At 42.9% G+C, this 16,107-nt stretch overlaps 1 protein-coding gene across 1 annotated transcript in view; it reads right to left on the bottom strand.

The window, feature by feature from the left end:
* Positions 1-1,791: 1,791 nt before the first annotated feature.
* The window catches only part of si:dkeyp-72a4.1 (uncharacterized protein LOC100148058 homolog), a 37,925-nt gene continuing 23,609 nt past the window's right edge, over positions 1,792-16,107 (bottom strand). The window contains exons 2-4 of the mRNA XM_031578070.2: positions 12,507-12,628; positions 3,820-3,946; positions 1,792-2,222 (exon numbers count right to left, since the gene is read on the bottom strand). Of these exons, the coding sequence (XP_031433930.1) occupies positions 2,206-2,222; positions 3,820-3,946; positions 12,507-12,628 (266 nt within the window). The 3' untranslated portion in view covers positions 1,792-2,205. The remainder of the gene's footprint in view (positions 2,223-3,819; positions 3,947-12,506; positions 12,629-16,107) is intronic.

The following is a 16,107-nucleotide window of genomic DNA, read 5'->3' as shown; positions in this document are numbered from 1 at the left end:
GGGACGGGGGGGACAACACAAGCGGTGCTAATTATAGACGTAAAAAAATGTGTTTTTTAAGTGTTGAAAAATCATGTTCCCCCTATTCCTCAAAGTGGTTTGGTTCACATGCTGTTTCCAACGGGCAGGGCTACCGGCAGCTCCGTGTTTCAGTTAATCAGCCCAGTAGCCTACACGGTCAGATTGTCAGACTGTTTCCTCCTCTGTCCCCTGTCGCTGCCGCTATGATACACGATATGTAAAGAGATTTACCTCATTCTCGAACGCAGTAAGAACATGTAAAGAAGAAGTTTTTTTCTAAACTCCATTTACGAAGTTCCAATCGATATGCACAAGTATACATAAGTTTATTAATGGATTGGCATGACAACGTGAACGTTTGCCGATAACACACGCATGCCGGTAATTAACACAGTTAAGATAGCTAGCTAGACAGTCTAGGACACTGTCCTGTCAGGGCAGGTTCATGCTAGTTAATAAACGTAGGTCTACATCTCAGTGCCTCTCCAGATTTGTTAAGTTATCTGAAGTTAAATTAATGTCATCTTTTTCTGGGGTCCATCAACTATGCTGGTATTGTAATATAGAGTGACAGTGGCATAGGAGGTAGAGAAGTTGTATTGTAATCAAAAGGTTGCTAGTTCGATTCCCTGTTGAGCTGTTTCATAACTTATTTTGAGCATCAAGTTCTCTTGAACTTTGGACATTATTTGTCTGTGAATAGATATTTCGTGTTAGTACATTTAATGCTGTTTAGATAATTCTATAATGACTTCGAATTTCTGTTTGTAAATGTGATAAGAGAATTCGGTATTTAGCAGTTTATGCTAGCTCTTGTGAAAGCAATTTTTTCATGTCCCCCCCCCCCCCCCCGGAATTACACTTTGAAATTTGACCATGTATTGTCCCCCCCTACAATGAAATGGGATCTCCGCCCCTGCTTGTGTGTGTGTGTGTATGTGTTCAAGTGCATCCAGTGTTGAGTAAAACCATATCTTGAGCAGCTGGGATGTCACTGTAGCATCACATCTGTACACACACACACACACAAGTACAAATACACAGACACACAACCACGTAAAAACCAACTGTTCTAATATATTCAAGCATAAAAATCAACCTTAATCAAAAAAAAAAAAACACATTTCCTAGCCGTAAGCATTCACTGCATATAAATAATACTGTATATTCCAATACTTTCAACCACTGGAGCCAGCGGGAGAGAGGAGGCTGAACTCTAAGCAGGCTGCCCCGGCAGGGTGCATGGCGCTGGGGCAGTATCGACCCAGACCTCCTAAAGTGCTGGAGAGGTCCAGCAACTAAGGTCAAACATCCGGTTTCTACTGCTACACCACCTGGCCTATCACCCCTCATTGAGATGGAGTGAATTGCTGGTATATGTGATTATCATTTAGATAGAGACTTGGAGGCTGTGGCTGTAAGTGCCCAAAGTGCATTATTCAACACTATGACCCAGGAAGGGAATAAGAGTATGCACGAAAAAAAGAGGAAAGTCACATTTTGTTCTCTTTGCTGGTTTATTTGACACACACACACACACACACACACACACTAAACATGCATTCATCACATACAAGTGTTCACACACACACACATTGATAACCTGTGCTTCTCACCTAATACACAAACACACATATGTGAACAACCACGTAACATATGCAAATACACATACGCGCGCACACACACACACACACACACAAATACACATGCGCACACACACACACACACACACACACACACCCCCACACCCTCTTACATAATCTGTCCTTGTAATAAAGTGCTTCTATCCCCTGACACTTGGCAAATCCACACCTCTGACCTCAAAGGAACATCACAGTCTGCTGGGACAATCTCTTTCAGATACAACGACACACACAGATACACACACACACACACATACACACAGACAGACACATACACTCTAACTGCATTGACATTTTACTGAGCAGGCATAAGGATTGTAGAGATACAGATAGATAGATAGATAGATATAGAGAGAGAGATGGGGATGGAGACAGGGAGAGATGTTAGAGACCCCAACCCTAGGGACCTAAAGAGGTAGACTTTAGAGAGAGAGTTCAAAAGAAGGAGAGAGACATCTGATAGAGGTAAAGTATTGGAGACATAACTAAACTAATGCTGAGATGGTGATGAGACAGCTGAGACGGTGATGAGCCAGCATCCTCACCCCAGTGCTCTCACTGCTCATAAACACAGATGGGGCTCTCAATGAAACACACACTTCTAGACAACAGATATAGCAATACACAACACACACTTTTAAAAGAAACATCCCAAATTAAACCCACACATACAGTGAAACTACACACAGTACTGCAGCACAGGTACCCACACAACACACCATTCAAATAAAACATGGATGTAGAAGGGGCCCAAGCTATTCATTTAGTGAACCGATCTAAAATAAAAGTGTTAATACTGTGTCCTGCTAGTGTTAACACTGTGTCCTGCTAGTGTTAATACTGTGTCCTGCTAGTGTTAATTCTTATAGATCTACATGGGCCTATGAAGAACATTTGACTGCCATAGAAAGCATGAAAAGTATTCCAGGTTTTCTGCACAGTGAACAGCTGAACAAATTATGAACAGACAAACATGTGCAAATCCACAGCTGCCTTATTCACAGTCTTCCAAACAGGCTGCTAGCTTGTCAGACCGCGTAAAGATTGTGTGTGAAATGGAAGAATGAAACAGAACCGACTCACAGACCAAAGTCAGCAAAGAAATGTATATCATTCACTGAACGCATAGCAAACTATGGCAGTAGACACGTTAAATCACATGCAAGATCGCCCTCTATTGGTCTATTGAAGAAACAACACTCAAAATCCATCACTTTTTCCTCAGCCTCTTCCCTTTGTTTCTGCCATCCCTCAGAACTGCTGTCATGGTTCTCTCTTTTAATCTCATGCAAAAACAGTTATCCCTCTCACCCACCCACAGAGGGCGGCCCGGGATGCACCATTTGTCTGGGCTCTGTGTAATTACAGTAATTCACACATCCTCCCGGAGTTTATGTGGGCCCCCATTGACTGTGGATCATCCCCCCAGCACTGTAACTACAAGCCTGTTGACAGAGGACTTTCAGGGAGAAAAATACCCACGAATATGAAATGGCACTGCATTGTACTTTGCCAGGGGAAGTACACACAGCACAAAAAGGCAGCCTGATCGTGATCTGGGTGTGTGTCTATATGATCTGGGCGTGTGTATATCAAGGCGTGTCTATATGATCTGGGCGTGTGTCTATATGATCTGGGCGTGTGTCTATATGATCAGGCTGTGTGTCTATATAATCAGGGCGTGTGTCTATATGATCAGGGTGTGTGTCTATATGATCAGGGTGTGTGTCTATATGATCAGGGTGTGTGTCTATATGATCAGGGTGTGTGTCTATATGATCAGGGCGTGTGTCTATATGATCAGGGCGTGTGTCTATATGATCAGGGTGTGTGTCTATATGATCAGGGTGTGTGTCTATATGATCAGGGCGTGTGTCTATATGATCAGGGTGTGTGTCTATATGATCAGAGGAATGGATGTACACCATCATGCACTGCTTTTCGGTGTCTGGGTGGTACAGGAAGAAACGGGCTCCCTGGCACGACCCAAAAAGAGGAGAGGACCTAGCCAGCAATCAATTCAATTAGTAGGGATTGCTCAAGCAGGTGTAAAACTACAGAGCCAAATAAAAAGAGGGGGAGAGAGGGAGAGAGAGAGAGAGAGAGAGAGAGGGAAGGAGAGAGAGAGCGAGCAGCCAATCCTGTTCAGACTTACCGCTCTCTGTGGACAGCTGACTGTGGAACTCTGGAAACTGTGTTTCCACGGGAACACTAATGGTGCGACGCAGTAGGCGGACCTTAGAGGGGTCCGTCCGTCTGTCCTGCAGGAGCAAGGGATGGACCTGGGAGGGAGAGAGAGAGAGAGGGAAGGAGGGAGAGAGAGAAAGATAGAGAGAGAGAGAGTGAGGGAGAGAGATAGAGAGAGGGATGGAGAGAGAGAGGGAGAGGGAGAGAGAGATAGGGAGGGAGAGAGAGAGAGAGAGAGAGGTGTTGACAATAGTAGAGCATTAAGGACAAGAAGTGTTCAGATTGAGCTTTACAGACACACTAATTACACCAATAAGGGAATCCAACAGAAGGCAGGTGAGCATGAAATACTGCTTGGAGACTTGGACTAGTGAGCTAAAGTTTAGTATGTTGCTGTCATCTCTAAATGTGTCTGTATCCCTCTCTTCTCTTGCACTCCTTCATCTCGTCCTTCATCTCGTCCTATTTTGCAATCCTGTTCCATCTCTTGCAATCCTGTTCCACCACTTCCCGCCTTCCATCTTCTTTCCTTTCTCTCATCCTCCCTTCATCATTTTTCATCTCTTTCTCATTCTATTTTCTCCTCATCAACCTCCTCCTCCTCCTCTGTCCTCCTCCAGTTTCTCCCTTGCCTACTGTGTTTCCATGACCCATTTGCCGCCTCACCGGCCCCCTCGGCTCTGGGTTTCGCCACCGAACAGAAGCTCATTCTGCCGGAAAGCTGTTCTCCCCGGTTGGAAAACTCCACAGAGAAAAGAGCAGCAACAAGCTCCTTCACCGTACCTGAGCCAGGCTTAGAGAGAGACAAAAAAGATATGCAATGACTCTTGTCTTTGTACATCTTTTATTTTCATCAGTTACCTTCACTTAAATGTCAGGCATGCTTTAGGAAAGAGCAATCTTCTAAAAGATGTATTTAGCCAGATCAGGAATCAACAAACTATCCTATATAGTATGTATATAGTATATATCAGTATATAACTGCTACATGACACCAGGCCTACGCAGACATGTAACACAACCTGCTTTCACCCTACAGGACATATTGAACCTTTCAAATATACTTGTATTGTCACTTGATTATGTATCAAGGGGTGAAGGGGTGGGGTGGGTAAAAGATAATTAGGAATGATCTGACATTGCTGTTGATACATTCTACCGTAGGTCAACAACAGTGATCAAGAGCCAATGCATTCAATCTTTCAATAGTACAACAAACAACAAACTCAAATATTTCACATTACACATGAATTATTCATGTGAGACTGGGTGATGAATTGACTGATGTTATGGATGGAACCTTGATGTAAAGCAATATCTTGTATATTGTATGATGACTAGCAAAAAGAAAAACCAATAAAAATGAAATTAAAATGAGGACATATGACATTACGGTTGAAACTATTCATCTTGTGTGGTCTCAACTGCAGAGGCCAAAGCCATAGAGAGAGAGAGATGTTACCTGAGAGGAATGAGGAAGACTGCAGTGTAGGCGAAAGAGGAAGTTCAGGAAGGAGAGAGAGAGAGGGATAGCAACAGATAAAGACAGAGAGAGGGGGCTGAGGACTGAATAAATCAAGAGGGAGAAGGAGGGAAGGATAAAAGTCAGAGTGTGAGAGTGAAACTGTGAAGGGGGGATGAAGAGGGATAAGAAGGGAGGGGTACAGGAAGAAAAGGAGTGACAGAAAGGTGAGAGTAAAAGTGTCTGTGATAGTGTGATGCTCTTTAGCATTTAGCACATACCTCCCTTGTGTCTCTCTCTCTCTCTCTCTCTGATTTGAACAAACTGACTCCATTGTACTGTCCCATGCTGAGGACATGGGGAAGGTTGTTTAGGGTGCAGAAGAATGGAGAATAGCGATGCTCTTGTATTTTTTTTTAACTGAAAAGTTTACAAGGTGAAGAAGAAGTGCATGGTCTGTTGATTTTTTTGTTTGGGTCAGCAAAGATGGGTGGAGGATTCTACAGAACAAGTTACTGGGGACGGGTTCAGCTGAGGCTGGAGAGGTTTTTCAGGGAATGGTGTCTGGTCGCATGAAAATTGAAAATGCTTCTCATAAACCGGTTAATGATGTTATGACTTTCTCTAGGGCTTGGGGTGTGTGAAGTTGGAGATGATGGACACGTGGTTTCCAGAGGGAGGGCTGAGGTGAGCTTTTCCTTTTTTCCTTTATTAATGTAATGGTGTACAACTTGTCGGATGGAGGTTGTAATGTTTTATGTGTTTTAATGGTGTAATTATGTGATGAAGTTAGTATAATTGAATAAAGGAATTTTAAACCTATCTCTCGCTTTCCTCTCTTTCTCCCTCCCTATCTCTGTCTATCTCTCTCTCAAATTCAAATTAGCTTTTACAAGAATTTTACAAAATGCAATGAAAAATGTTTCACATGGAGCAGTGTTGGTATGATATGGTATATATAATTTTAAAATAACAAATTAATTCAAATTAATTCATGGATAAAAAAAAAGAAAAATAGTAAGGCTTTAATTATTCTTTCTTTCTTCCTTCCTTTCATGTGTCTGGTGGCTGTTTAAGTTTTGGACATTATGACAAGGTCATCAGCCAATTAAAGGCCCTTAACCTCCAATTCTCTCCAAGGGCCTGGAGCTAAAGAGCTATTTTGGCCAATTCATTTTTATGAAGGTTGAATAGGGTGGGGCTTAATGCAACCTTCTCTAATGCCTTGTTGTTGGGAGGACATTTCTTCAGGGTTTCATATGTTTGCAGAGAATGTATTATATTGGTGCGTAGATTTTATTTTGTCAAAGGGTTTCCCTTCAATCCCATTTTCTAGTCATTTAAGAAACAGGCGTTTGTTCCATATCAAATCTTTCAAAATCAACGAAACAGTCATAAACTTTTGATTTGTTTCGATATGCGTGCTTATTAATAATTGTATGGAAAAGGCAAAGGTGGTCAGATGCCCCGTGTTTTGTCAAGAATCAGATTTGGTATTTTCAAACTCTTTGATGGAGTTTTGTATTCTCTTGTTTACAACGGAGCTTGGATGCTATTGAGGCACTTTAAGTGTTTTGGATCGCAAAATGTTCTCTGGTTTTATAGAGTTTGTTCCAGTTTTGCCAGAAGCTGTTTGCATTAATAGATTCTTCCATTATGTTAAGAAGATGATGTGTGTGTTGTACCTTCTTCATTTTGAGGGTTTGTTTGTATTCTTTAAGCATTTATTTGTATTGAAGGTGTAGGGTTTGATTATAGGGGTCCCTGTTTTAGACTAGAAAGTTTTAAGAGAGTTTCTAAAGAGTTTTTTCTGTGTATTTTTACATTCATTATCAAAAAAAATGTAGATGTAGATTTCCCTTTGGTTTTTGGTGTTTTGACCATATTGCTCATGACTGCTGATTGATGAAATATATTTATAATGTCCTTCAGTAATAAACTAATGCCTTGCTGAGGTATATTTGGTTTAGAACTACGAGAAATAGTAGCAGTTGATTATGTTGACCTTTTGGTCATTATAGTCTTATTTATACATCTAAGAATATTCTATACTTGGCAGTTGAGTAGGTCCGCTGATTGTCTTGTTGAATTCTGTTCTTTTTAAGTAAATTGCTTTCTTGTTATGGTCTGATAATGGCGTTAGTGAGCTGACTATGAATGCCCTAAGATGATCCTGATCAATATCTGTAATGGCGTAGTCTACTGTCCTGCTGCCAAGAGGAGAATTAGAGGCTTGAGGTGACTGGCACCTAAATTTTGTTTGTCGTGATCGTTTCTCAAGTTTTGAGTAGATGATTATTGATATACTGATATATTTGTCTCCTTGTGTGCTGATTGTGTCTGGATCAACTCCAGTCCTCTCGTTTAAATCACCACAGACTAGAACACTGCCTTTTGCCTGAAAATGGCTGATCTCCTCCATTAAGAAACGTTCCTCATTATAGTAAGGTGATTCAGAAGGAGGGATATATGTTACACATGAGAAAATATCTTTGGTTGTAGAGACTGCCTTTTTTTATTTTCAGACAAATACAACATTGTCCTGTTCTAATATCATAGCACCCCTAGCATAGTTATATCAATGACAATACTACTGTATTTCCCTGAAGCCTATCGGGCAGCTAGTGGATACATCTCCTCTACTCCATGTCTCCTGTAATATTAGGATGCCAGAGGTCTGTACCTTTCTTAGGAAGTCTGGATTCAAAGAATTTAGGCCCTGAATATTCCTGAATAAGATGAACCCATTAATATTGATGTTGTAGCTATTTTTAAGACATGCAATACACATAAAGAATATTGCACATCCTTATCCTATTCTGTATCCTTTACCAACCCCACTCTAACTCGTGTCATAAACAGAAATGCTTATTTGTGTGTCTGTGTGGGGATATGATGCCTGTGTGTGTGTGTGTGTGTGTGTGTGTGTGTGTGTGTGTGTGTGCATGCAAGCATGCTTGCATGTGTGAGAGTGTGTGTGTTAGTGTGCGGTGTGTGCATGTGTGTGTGTCTGTAAGAGGGTGGGTGACAGAGTGTGTGTGTGAGATCATGCATGTGTAGAACAAGTAATTACTGCTTAAACTGTTCATTTGTGATTGTGAGTCTTACCAGCTGCTGTTAGGTAGAGCTGGTAGCCCTGACCGCTTCAGTCTGCTGGCCCCTTGCTACCCTGTGTGTGTGTGTGTGTGTGTGTGTGTGTGTGTGTGTGTGTGTGTGTGTGCGCCTAGTTACTGAGCACTGGTGCATGTCATAACCTTTGCATTTTCAGATTCATGCCCACCTCTCCAGAAGATGGTCCTTTACTACCACATTCACACACACACACACACACACACTCACAAGTGCACACGCACACGCACACACACCTTTATGGGCTTGCTGTCTCTGTCCCTGCCCAGGAGAATGTGTTTGCTAACAGCTCACAGTGTCGCTTCAGGATGGCATGGTTCAGCAAATCACATGGGTGAGCATGTGCTTGAAGAGAGCAGAATACGTGTATGTGTGTGTGTGTGTGTGTGTGTGTGTGTGTGTGTCTGCTTAAAGAGAGCGAAATGAGTGTGTGTGTGTGTGTGTGTGTGTGTGCTCGGAGAGCAGAATGAGTGTGTGTGTACGTGTGTTTGAACAGAGCAGAATGAGTGTGTGTGTGCTTGAAAAGAGCAGTATGAGAGTGTGTGTGTGTGTGTGTGTGTGTGTGTGTGTGTGTGTGTGTGTGATAAATAAGTGATGGAGTTTAGTACTGGCTAAGGACCTGGAGTAAGGAATGGGTTGATGGTGTTATGTAACTGCTGCACTAATGCCCTCACTGACACCCCACTCATGAATACACACACACACCGACACACACACAAATAGGACTGTAGGCTTTTTTTTTCATATATTGTCATAATACCACTAAAGGCACCTCAGTGTGTGTGTGTACCAACAATGGCACTATTTCTCAGCCTACCAGACATGTTTTGACATCAACTGTGTTTATTTATTTATTTATTTGTGTGTGTTTATAAATATTTGTTTATTTGAGTTTGTTGTGCATTGATTAATTTCCTCTCTGCTCTGCAACGGCTCTGGGGACACTGATATGGCAGCTTTGTGTGCTGGGGTGTTTCTCCCTGTCACACACACACACACACACAGCTGTGACATTCCAAGATGTAAACTAGCAGGATTACGATAGGGGTTTGTGGGTGGGTTGTAATTCAAGACTCTCTATTGGGCTGCATTATTCTATTATGCTCTTCGCAATGGTGCACATTTCTCTCTGTCTCCTCCTGTGGTCCATGTTTCTATTTCTCTGTTTCTCTCTCTTCCAGTAGTCCATCTCTCTCTCTCTCTCTCTCTCTCCCAGTGGTCCATCTCTCGCCATTTCTGTTTTTCCTGCTATCTTTATGTCTCTCAGCATTTTTACTTTTATTGATCCATCAATATCTTCCACTTGACAGTCTTCCTCTGGTCTCTCTCTCTCTCTCTCTCTCTCTCTCTCTCTCTCTCTCTCTCTCTCTCTCTCTCTCTCTCTCTCTCTCTCTCTCTCTCTCTCTCTCTCTCTCTCTCTCTCTCTCTCTCTCTCTCTCTCTCTCTCTCTCTCTCTCTCTCTCTCTCTCTCTCTCTCTCTCTCTCTCTCTCTCTCTCTCTCTCTCTCTCTCTCTCTCTCTCTCTCTCTCTCTCTCTCTCTCTCTGCATATCTCTCCCCTCCCTCCCCATCCACACCACTTTTCCCCCTCACTCTCCCCCGCCTCCCTCTTACTCTTTCTCTCCATCTCTATATGTGAATGACTGTAGGGGTGGATTGGACGGGTGGATCTCACTAGGCAGACATCCCATACTGCATTTTAAGCACACACACACACACACACACATATCTGTAGCACCAGATAGACCCACCCAACAAACACACACACACACACACACACACACACACACACACACACACACACACACACACACACACACACACACACACACACACACACACACACACACACACACACACACACACACACACACACACACACACACACACACACACACACACACAAAAACACAGAGAAACACATCAGAAGCATCATATAGACCCATCCAACACACACACAGCGCTATAAATGGCGGGATCTGGTTGCAGTGAGGTGCCTGTAATGTATGGCTGTATGAGGTGCCTGTAATGTATGGCTGTATGAGGTGCCTGTAATGTATGGCTGTATGAGGTGCATGTAATGTATGGCTGTATGAGGTGCATGTAATGTATGGCTGTATGAGGTGCATGTAATGTATGGCTGTATGAGGTGCATGTAATGTATTGCTGTATGAGGTGCATGTAATGTATGGCTGTATGAGGTGCATGTAATGGCTGGCTGTATGAGGTGCATGTAATGTATTGCTGGCTCTTGTCTTCCAGTCGATAGCATATCAATGCCAGAGGCTGAATCTCCTCAATCTCAGCTGCAGTAGGATGCGTTCTTAGTGAAACATGTATAAGCACATTATGGTTCTTTACATTGTCTTCATAAAGCACCCCTCATCGTTGTCAAGAGTATAACGATTCTGTGGCTAGTAGATTTGAAAGAAGCTGTGAAAAAACTACTGAGGTATATATTTTGTCAACTAAGGGGAAGGTTCCATGTGGAGTATTTACAGCTGGAGAAAAGAGATGCAAGGAGATGGGGAAGGATGAAGCTGCTTTTGTTGTGTGTTCTCACAAGTCTTTTCTTCATCTCACAGTAATGTCCACTGTCAGCCAAACATTTCAAAGGATCCACAAGAAGTACCTTCATGTGTCTACATATTGTATGTTAGTATTGTATATATATTTGTGTGTGTGTGCCTGTGTCTGTGTGTAAGTGTGTGTGTGTGTTAAATAAAAAAACTAGAAAAACCAAATACAGTTAAAGGAGTTTAAATATAGTGATTGGAGACTGGAACAAATAAAGGAACAGGAAGAGAAGGGAGACGGATACAAGAGGGAAGAGAGTATGGGAGACAGGAAGAAGACAGACACCTGGTCCATATAAGGAAGGCAAGACATAGGGATGACAGAGGGAACAGGGGAACTGGGAACTCAGAAAGAAGCAGAGAGGGTGATGGATGGATAAAAGTAGAGAGAGATAGATAGATAGAGATGGGTAGAAATAGAGAGATGGAGTAAAAAAGAAGGAAAAAGAAGAGAGAGCGAGAGAGAGAGAGAAAATGGTAGAAGGAAAAAGCATGGGCTGAATTAGTGTTGCAGTTTGTCACCATTTCATATGTGTGTGTGTGAGTCTGTGTGTATGTGTGTCTATGTGTGTGTGTGCGTATGTGTGTGTGTGTGCGTTGGTGTATGTGTGTGTGTGCGTTGGTGTGTGTGTGTGTGTGTGTGCGTGTGTGCGTGTGTTCAATGGCCATGGGCGTCTTTGTTCTGCTGAGCTAATGAACAGCACAGGTGGCTAATGCTAACGTTAGCGCTAATGCACCTCCGCCTCGGGATACACTCCTCCTCCCACCGACTCCGTCAGGAAATACACTCCTCACACTGCAGTCAGACGTGAACACACACCTCATCCTGCTCTTTCATCTCACACTGCAGTCAGAGGTGAACACACACCTCATCCTGCTCTTTCATGCTAGGCTACACAGAGTTCATTGCCACATCCACTGTCATCCACTTGTCCAGCCGTCAAACAGAGACAGTATTTCTCATAGCAGTCTGAAGCAAATATGAATGCTTCTTAACCTTTGATTAGGGCCCAGAAGGAGCACAGGCAGGTCATCTGTCTGTGAAAGCTCAGGCATTTGTGAGATAGCCAGTCTGGAGTTCACTTTTTCAAAACACTTAAAACATTCACTATATCAGTAGAACTAATTTGCTCAAATTTAGATACTCTTCAAAACAGTTAACTTTCAGTTCAAACATAATGCATTCAGATCACTGTCCAAGTATGAAACTATATTTTGGGGATTTAAGTGGGAAATGCATTCAGTTTTTTTGTTTGCAGCCTTGTGGTCATCTATACAAATGTGGTCATATTTGCATTGAAATGTATACAGGCAGAATAGAGATGTAGTTGTCTCTGAAGACATCAGGGCCATATCAGGGCCATATCAGGGCCAGATCAGGGCCAGATCAGGGCCAGATCAGGGCCATCTGGGGTGTTTTGCATCTCATTCTGGTGGAGAAGAGGGGGAGGATGTGTTTGTGTGTGTGCGTGTGTGTGTGTGTGTCCTACCTCCTCTTTGTCGAGCAGCAGCATCTGGCAATCTGTGACAACGCAGTACTTTTGATTCCACACGGCTCGTTCTGAACACGGATGACCACAGGACACCCAGTGACCTGATGACCTTGCCATGTCTGAGAGAGAGAGACAGAGAGGGAGCGAGAGAGAGAGAGAGAGAGAAGGAGAGGGAGGAGGGGAAGAGGGAAGCGGGGAGGAAAGGGAGGGGAGAAGAAAGGATAAATATAGAGAGATGAAGAGAAAGAAAGAAAAACAATTTGCTTAGAGCAAACGAAATAACAAACACAACAGCAGAACTCGATATTAGACCACTTCAAGAGAATATTGGGGATATTGGTTTTGTCAACAGTAGCATTTTTTGTGTCTTTTCACTTTCTGGCTTGCAAACACAGCACACTTCTTGTATTTCAATGAAGTGTAATTTGAATTTCAGTTTGCGAGACAGGGTGAGATAGTGAGAGCACTACAGAGTCATGCAATATGGAGAGAGGGAAAAAGAGAGGGAAAAAAGGAAGAAAGAGAAGAGTGATTTAGAGACGTGGAAAGACAACTAGGAATCTGTGCCGAGGCAATTTGTGCGGAACACACACACACACACACACACACAGACAGAATGATAAGGGGGAATGGACAGGGAATGACAGCCCAAAAGCAAATATTAACACACACACCATGTTTGAGAGTGACAAAATCACAGATAGCCTTGCTGTGTGCTGTCATCTGCTGAGGCTTTCAGAGACAGGGAAGCATAGCAGAGCACACCAAAATGGGAAGGAAGGACCAAAAAGACAAGAAAATGATAATAATAAGTAACAACGCCTGCCACAAACAGCACTTCAACTCTGCTGTTAAACGTGTCCATCACTTTCACAAGGACATAGGAAACACACAAATAAAGTCATATTTCCAACAGAAAGCTCTGGTTTCAACAACAGATCAGACAATTGCACCATCAGCATTGTATCAATATTTAAGTACACAAGTCTAATTGAGAAGTCTAATTCTAGTGAGAGAGTGATAATGAATGAGTGAGTGAGTAAGTAAGTAAGTATGTGATGAGTGAGTGAGTAAGTAAGTGATGAGTGAGTGAGTAATGAGTGAGTGAGAGTGTTTGTTTTTGGAAAGTATTTTCAGAGATTGGAGCAGTAGGTGTGTCAGACTGGTGTGTGTTCCTGCTGTTGGTCCCTGTGCAGGCAGTTAAAGTATGTGGGTCATGGAGTCATGCTTTCCTCTCTGGCCATCCCAACATGACCGCAGGCACACTCTGCATGGGGCGCTATAGTAGATGATACCGCAACACACACACACACACACACACACACACACACACACACACACACACACACACACACACACACACACACACACACACACACACACACCAAGAGAGAGATAGAGAGACTGAAAGAGAGAGAGGAGCTTACTGTAAGGTATTTTAATACACAACAAATACGTGCAAAGTAAAAAAAACACACACACACTCTGCTTCTGATACTCCAGGCTGTGCAGCATTCATGTTTCACACACAACAAATTACCTTGTGTCTTCCATTTTCTTCCCTGACGTGCAGCCTGCTAGTTCAACACTAACCTATAGGCTGTGTGGTACAGTCTGAGAATAGTGTGTGTGTGTGTGTGTGTGTGTGTGTGTGTTCTGCAGTAACCCACAGGTTTCACTTGATCAATAACACTGACCAGGATGTGAAAAAAAGCTACTTCTAATAAAACTAGCTGTGTTGTCTGTGTTGCTTGTAGTTGTCCAAGACTGGCAGTTATTATAGCCTAGAGCCAGAGGATGGGAACATGTACCTATTTTCTGAATACATCCCTGAGCAGTACTCACACACAGCTACATGGTTATAACATGTTTATAAACACTTTAATAAACCAATAGTTTATTTTCATAGCTGGCAGTCATGCATTCCGAAAATGTCAGATACTCTTACAGGAAGGCAAAGCATTCAGGTGCTGCTGCAAAAGGATGCCAAATAAAAGCTAAGTGAAGTTCCGGAATGTTACCCAGCAACCAAATTAACGACGCAGTGAAAAGTTCTGCCTACTCTCGTCAGTTAATGTGTTTGTTGCCATGCCAACGCCAATGAATTGTACTTCCATGGAGAACGCATTTTGGAATGTGCAGCAGCTAAAGACTCTGATCAGTAGTCATAGTGCTGTCTTTCCACCGGCCGAGACCCAGAGCCACACATGCATGCACTCACGCAAACACACACAAACACACACACCCACAACCACACCCACTCAAGAGCAGTGGATTAGGGGAAAAACACAATAGAGATGAATGCAGACAAGAGGGCAATAGAGACAGATCAGGATGCAGAGATAGCAGCTGAGGGCAACAGAGAAACGAGGTGTGTGTGTGTCTGTGTGTATGAAAGAGAGACAGCGTGAAAGAGAACAATAAAGCCAGGTCAAGAAGAAAGACAGGGGGAAAGAGTGAATGAGAGAGAGAGAGGGGTTGTAAAAAAGAAGAATGAGAGAAAGACAGATGGAAAAGGAGAGTGAGACAGTGCAGCACACTGAAAAGGGTGAGGACAAGATGGCAGACAAGGAGATACAGATAGGGAGAGAATCTGTGACATATAGACAGAGGCAGGGATGACAGAGAAAGAGGGAGAGGGAGAGGGAGGAGAGAGAGAAAGAGAGAGGATAGAGAGAGAGAGGAGGAGAGAGAGAATGAGAGAGATCAAAAGAGAGGGAGGGAAGAGAGAGTGAACGAGAGAGGCAGGAGAGAGAGAACAAAAGAGGGGGAGGAGAGAGAGAAAGACAGAGGGAGGAGAGAGAGAATAAAAGAGAGAGAATGAAAGACAGGGAGGAGAGAGAGAAAGAGAGAGGGAGGAGAGAAAGAGAGAGGGAGGAGAGAGAGAGTGAAAGAGAGAGATAATGAAAGAGAGGGAGGAGAGAGAGAAAGAGAGAGGGAGGAAAGAGAGAGCGAAAGGGAAAGACTTTAATCCCAGGTCTCCTTTCCCTCCTATATTTTGTGGGGTCATGTGACTTCTGTTGGCCAATCAAGCATGTATACAAGCATGTTATGTATGGTAAACAGAAACAGTATTGAGTTCTTATTGTCAGTTATACGATATCCTCTCCAATGCTACATAAGTCAACACACACACACACACACACACACACACATCCCTCCCTCCCTCCACTACACCCACACACACACCTGTCATCATGAGGATGTTGAGTGTGATACGAACGATGACTGATTTGAGATTTTCAAGAGCTTCCAGAAGCAAAGCTGATGGTATCCTACATCCCCGACAGAATCTGATTCCAGAAGCACTAATCTGTGGTGTCCTCTGAATTTAGTGTAACATTTTTATGAACTTTACAATACATTTACAGTACAGCAACATTCTCCTTTGCCTTGAATCTTTAGACAAAAATCTTTAGCACATCTTATCCACCCCTAAAAAAACCCATATTCCACAAATATTTCAAGGCAAGCAGTTGTCATGACACCAAGAACAAACTTCTGTAATCTGTTGGTTTGTCACAATTCTGTAGATACCACTTTTGAGTGTGGTAAATGTACCACATGTGACGAATGTTGTCAGTAGTACAGTGGTTAG

The sequence above is a fragment of the Clupea harengus genome, chromosome 12 (assembly GCF_900700415.2).
Source record: "Clupea harengus chromosome 12, Ch_v2.0.2, whole genome shotgun sequence".
Classification (NCBI taxonomy): Eukaryota; Metazoa; Chordata; class Actinopteri; order Clupeiformes; family Clupeidae; genus Clupea; species Clupea harengus.
The sequence above is the reverse complement of the archived record's forward strand: the minus strand, read 5'-3'. Positions and strand labels throughout refer to the sequence as shown.